Here is a 6000-nt window from a genome sequence, read left to right on the forward strand (position 1 = left end):
ACAGGAGCCACCACCAACTGGAATACCCAGCCAAGGGCACCGAGCTGGTGGTGGGGCTGGAACACAGGAAGAACGGGGAGAGACAAGGATTTGCTCAGCCTGAGGAAGAGAAGGCAAAGGGGGATGCAACCGCTGCCTACAGCCATCAAAAAGGGGGCAGCGAGAAGGCAGAAACGCACAGCAGAATGGGAAGAGGCAACGGGCACAAGCAGCAGCGAGAAAAAAATCCATTAGATGTAAGGAGAAGTGGTTTTGCACTATGAATGGGTGGTCAAATTGTGGAACACAGATCCCCAGAGGTGAAGACATCTTCTGGCCTGGGAGGTTTCTGAAACTCAGCTGAGTAACCTGACCTCAATGTGAAGATGGCCATCTTTTAAGGAAGGGCTGGACTAGAGACCTCCTGAAGTCCCTGCTGGCTAAGCCTCCCTGTCATTCTCAGGCCAGCAACTTCTTGAATTGCTCTACTCACATCTCAGGACCGCGTTCTAGTTGCTGAGCTGGCATCGTCTTGCTTGTGAGAGATTCTCAGGATGAAGGGTTTAATCCTGAAATGTCTTATCTGCATGAAATCCTTCCCTAGCTTCACTGCAATCTCTCCGGGCCTCTCCACGAGCCTCACAGAGGAATGCACGACTGACCATCCCAGAAACCGAGCCGGTGTGTTTCATCACCTCACCGTGACACCGCAGCCTTCAATTACTCGACGTTTCTCAAGTGCAGAAATTACAGAGCTACAATTCGATCATCACGATGATAACGTGGCCTATTTCTACAAGAAGCATTTATGTTTAAAGTTCACTGAAGCATTCTGCCATCCCGAACACACAACGGTTACAAAAACCAGCCAATATAAAAGCCGAGCTCACCAACGTTCACCTTGCTTTCATTTAAGTCACTTAACAGAGAATATCCATTCCGGTCTGTGAGGAATTTCAACAGGTTTCAAACACGGGGCTGCCCGGGTTGCTTTCCTTGTTATCCCCAGGGCACAGATGGGGCAAAAAGCAGCTGCCAGGCTTGGGCTGGAGCCCCACAACAGGCACAGATAAGCACAGCAGTGAGGGAAGGACCCTGATCACAGCCTCTAGAGCTGGGACTGTCCTGATAGCAGTGTGCTTTCTACATCACCTGCACACCTGGTGAAGTCGTTTCCTAACCTCGAGGGTAATAAAAAGCAGAAATCTCTGCTGATCACCCTGGGTTTTATCTAGATACGAGTCAGCAGGAGTTGGGTCACCCGGGTCAACTGCTGATAGGGGAGGAGCTGCCCACGAACACATCCAGGTCTCGTTATCAGGGTCAACACAGATAAGGTGACCTTGGGTTAGTTTATGACATAATGGTTTCTTCCATGGGGTGGTCTTGAGAAAGGTCTCCCAAGTCCAACACATTAAAATAACAGTAATAGATGACACACAGAGGGATTTAAAAGTCAGAGTAAAAGCCTGAGGCTTGGCTGAGTCCTCCAAGGGGGGCCTGCCCCACTCCAGCCCTTCCCAGAGAGCCCAAACCCCAAGCAGCAGCCCCAAGCTCTGTCCTTAACAACTCCCCCTGCCCCCAGCCAGAGCCCTTCAGGAATCAGCACCTGAAATAGGTGACAGAGGTGCGGGGGGGGGGGGGGGGGGGGGGGGGGGGGGGGGGGGGGGCTGAATCCCCTGACACGGGGCTGTGCGACAAGAGAAATGGGAGAGGGAAAAGAAACCCCACCTCCAAACCGCACCAAAGCCCACCCCGAAGAGAAGCAAGGACCCTCTCTTCCTGCTCCCAGAGGCATGTGAAGGTGCTGCAAATAGCCTGCCAGACACCCCACTAAAATAGGGAGAGGAGAACAACTTTTTCACAGAAGCCTAGGGCCAGTTTGGGACACAAGGAGGGAAACAGGACCAGCTATCCCTCTGGTGGGACAGGAAGAGGCAAGGAAACCAGTTATGACCTGAGGAAAGCCTCATCCCTCCACACACTTTACAGTATAAGATGGGCACTGGGATACCCCATGCCCAATTACAGGACACTCAGGGACCCCCTAAACCCAGATCGCTTTATAAGACAGGACAAAAAGCCAGCAGGAGGAGTGGAGAAAGCGTCCTTGCATCCCTATTTTATAAGGTGGAAGAGCAGTGGATCCTCTAGATCCAGCAGAACTCCCCTCACGAGGTAGGAGGGCAGGGGTCCCATATGAGCGGGTGGGATTCACCCATAAAACAGAAGGGTGCCCTGAAGGATAGAGCCCTCAGCAGGCTGAGGAGATGCCCCCCTCACGGTACCCACGGGCGGGCTTCAGCCCCTGAGGGGGGACGGGGAGGGATCGCGGCTCCTACCGGCTGCACGACGCGGCCCCACCGGGGGTGCTGGCCGCCGGGGGCGAGCGGCTGGCGCGAGGCCCTGCACTGGCCCTGCCCCGTCTCCGCCGAGGGGGTTTCATGCCCGTGGGCTCGGCCTCCATGGTGCCACCGGGGAAAAAGGGAACGGGACCCGACGGGGCTCAGCCGCGCCGCTTCAGCCCGACACAAAATGGCGGCGGCGGCGACGGTACCGGCGGCGCCTCGGCGGTTTGAAAATGGCGGCGGTGCCGGCGGCAGCCAATCAGCGCGGCGGGAGGGGGCTGTTGCTAGGAGACGAGGGGGCGGGACTAAGAGAGGGGCGGGGGGGAGGCTGAGCGCAGCGCCCCCTGGTGTCCGCGCTGAGGGAGGAGGGCGGGGAGGGGAAACTGAGGCACGGAGCCGGCCCCTGGTCCCCAAATCAAGTGCTGTGTCCCCTCTCCTCCCGTCCTCATCCTTCTTTTCTCCTCAGTGAAGTAAAAAGCAGTGCCTCACGCCCCCCCCCGGGAGGGTACCAACGTCCCTTCCACTGGAGGGAGGCAGAAATCGCCTGGATGATGGAGGAGAAACAACTCTCTCCCCCCCTTTTAAACACCCCCCCCCCCCCAAATCTGAAAAAATAAACTTCGAAAATAAACTCTGATCTAAAAAACGTGCCTCAGACACCCCCTCAAAATACACACACAAGTGGTTTAAATGTGGTGCGAGCTGGGATGTGACCCAGGGCGAGGGCATGGGGCCAGGGCAGCGGTTCCCCTCACAGAGCTGCCTCCCTGAGCCCTTTCTCCTCTGGCTTTTGCAGGCTTTTCCTGTTTTCTCTCTCCCCTGACCAAACAAGAGTGAACTGAGTGGGTCCTACGTGGCATCATGAAACCAGGCACGGGAGGAAGGTGGGATTTTCATCTCCTGCTTGCTGGGGTGAGGAGAGTGGGGAATCTCACAGGCCACAGTCCCGTGCTGAGGTTTGCAGTGTCCCGGTGTGAAACCACCATGTGAACTGTTTACAACACGGTCTTAAATTCTGATAGTGCTGGGGAAAAGCAGATGCCTTGGCCTGACAGGCATTGGCTCGCAAACACCACGAATTCTGCCTTGAAAAGCTATCAGGTGCCCGCCTGGTTTGTCCCACCCCACTCCAGGTTAAGTGGGGCTTTGAGCAAAACACGGGGTGAAAGTTTAGACATGCTTAGATGAGGAGACATGTCCCACTTGGGTGACACCTCAGTTACCTTCATTTCAGCCCTTCTCCGTGAAAAGTGGCTGTTATGTTGGGACAGGGTCTCTCTCGTGGAGTGGCAGCCCTAACTGGTCCCTGAAGAGAGAGAAGGTGATGGTTTATCATTGCTTAGAAGTTGGATTTATCTCCTCTGGGGTGCAAGTCTACCTTTAGACCAGACAGTTTTGGCAAAAAATAATCTCCCTTTAACAATGCTGGCACCCCAGACTGCTATGCTGGAATGGCCTTTTACAGTTTATCACGTTGATTTCAGTCGCAGGTTGATCTCAACTTCTGTGCACCAGTTGAGTGAAATGCTTTGAAACGCATTAAAAATCCCACATATGCACAAGGCATTTCACTGCCTTGGCTGTATTTTAGTACTGAATCAGAAATGGATTCTTCAGATGTCCTAAAAAACAAGCCTGACTTTGAAGTGGAACCTGCAACTTGATTCAGAAGAGTAGATACCCCTTCTTTAAGCTGAACAGAGCAGCCTGCCAAAGGGTTAAACGTAACCATATGCGAGGCAAAGATTGGAAGGTTTTAGAAAGAAGTTGTGCTTCTATTTTGAAATGTGCCATTGGGATAGGAGGAAGAATAAGCATACCCAATACGCCAGGCTTACTCGCAGTGGAGTATGCCAGAGTAGTCAGGCTCAGCACTGATATTATGCCAGAGTGAGAGGAATTAATTTTGTTTATTCTGTTCCAGTGTAGACTTAACATGACAAAACTGTGAAGTTTCTATTTTTGTCCAAACCTAAACAGTTTAGCAAATTGTATTGTCCCACTCAGTATTTCATTTATATTGGCTAATAGTTACTGATAGACGTTCACATACTTCATCTCCACCAGTCATATCCTTTAATTTCTTTCCAGTCCCTCTCTGCAGCTCTGTCTCCTGCCCTAGAGACCTCGCCGGCTCAGATGAGCTCTGGTTTCTGCAGCAGCTATCCACAAACCTGTGTGTTCTCCTCGGTTTGAAAAACTCCCAGTCTTTCAGGACTTTTTTAAAAAATTAATTGATTATTTTTTAAAAAAAATTATTATTATTTTATTCTGTAGTGGACACAGCCACATCCTGGAGCACTGCCTCCCCCCAGTACAGCAGGCTGCGAGCCGTGGACTTATCAAATGTTTCTTCCATCTGGTTGGAGAACTCAGAACACAGATGTTAGTGATCTGAAAGGTGCTTTTGGCACACGCTGTCTGCTGAAACTATAGGTGTGTAGGTCATGAGGATAAAGCATATCCAAGGAGTGGGTCACCAGGGGAAGTCAACACTCTCTTGGTGAAATCAATACTGAAGGCCCTGTTAAACCAAGGACACTATGGGAGAGGACACCACGTGTCCCATCAGCAGGTACCAGTGTGATGCTGGTTATCCAGGTTGCTGTTGGTGATGTCTTTGTAGATCTATGACATGGTCTTGATGTCTTCCTAGCCTTGATGTCTTGGCTACATGGCCTTGATGTCTTCCGTGGAGCCTGAGTGCGCCTTGGTGGGGTGGAAGGTCCCTGTCTCTGTCTTCAAGGAGATTTGTAGGATCTGAATGACCAGGAACACTTGCAGGATCCACACTGATAAGCAGGCACTAAAAGAGGATTTTGTGAGACTCCTACAGATGAGTATCCAATGCAAATATAGGTTTTTGAAGGCCACTCTTCCTTATGAGTCTGTCACAACTGGATTGAGCTGTGGCCACAATGGGGAGGGAAACACACCCTGAACTCTGAACTCAAGCTCTGCTAACTGTGGAGGACAAAGGGGAACCTCAAAACATGGGACACAGCTTAGAAGAGGTGAAGAACCTCTCGTGGGCCACAGGACTCCTAGTGCAAAAATTTAGGGAAGCTAAGAAGCCGGTCCAGCTGGAAGATCCTTTTCATGCCTCTTGAAATCCTTGTTATTAATTTTCCACTCTTTTTTTGTATCTCTCCAGTGTCTTTGGGCCCTGGGGCTAGTCAGCTGCTCCTCCTGTCCTCTGTCACCGATGAAGGACTCAGGAGTTTGTTCATTTGCTTCATTATGGGGATGGAGAAGAAGAAAACCCTTCCTAATGCTGAGATCTACCTCTCACACGTTCCTCCCTTGCTCTGCTGTATGCCTACCACTCTGGAGACATCATGCCCAAGGGAATCCCCAGCTTCTCATCTCCGGCAGCTCTGAGGGCAAGCATGAGGCAGGACGGGTTTGTTAATCTGCTAATAATCAGCACGTGAGTCTTCAGCTAGACACACCGGCCTCACCCAATGCCTTCATCCCCTGCCTTATGTATGAGACTTACCAGCTGCATAGCCCTGATAACCGCTGCTTGTGCATTTATGCACTCATCAGAGCTTGGAATTTTAATAAGCGTAAGTGGATTTAGTGTGCTATATAACAATATTATCTCAAAGTCAGGCATGAAGCCCAACACTGGTTGGTACAACCAGTCTCTCTCCTGGCTGTCAGGAGGTCA

The 6000-nt window shown here is 51.5% G+C and overlaps 1 protein-coding gene across 1 annotated transcript in view; it reads right to left on the bottom strand.

Moving 5' to 3' along the window:
* The window catches only part of NET1 (neuroepithelial cell transforming 1), a 47370-nt gene extending 44924 nt beyond the window's left edge, over positions 1 to 2446 (bottom strand). The window contains exon 1 of the mRNA XM_035309989.1: positions 2322 to 2446. Within this exon, the coding sequence (XP_035165880.1) occupies positions 2322 to 2446 (125 nt within the window). The remainder of the gene's footprint in view (positions 1 to 2321) is intronic.
* Positions 2447 to 6000: the final 3554 nt, after the last annotated feature.

This window comes from Oxyura jamaicensis, chromosome 1, assembly GCF_011077185.1.
Source record: "Oxyura jamaicensis isolate SHBP4307 breed ruddy duck chromosome 1, BPBGC_Ojam_1.0, whole genome shotgun sequence".
Classification (NCBI taxonomy): domain Eukaryota; kingdom Metazoa; phylum Chordata; class Aves; order Anseriformes; family Anatidae; genus Oxyura; species Oxyura jamaicensis.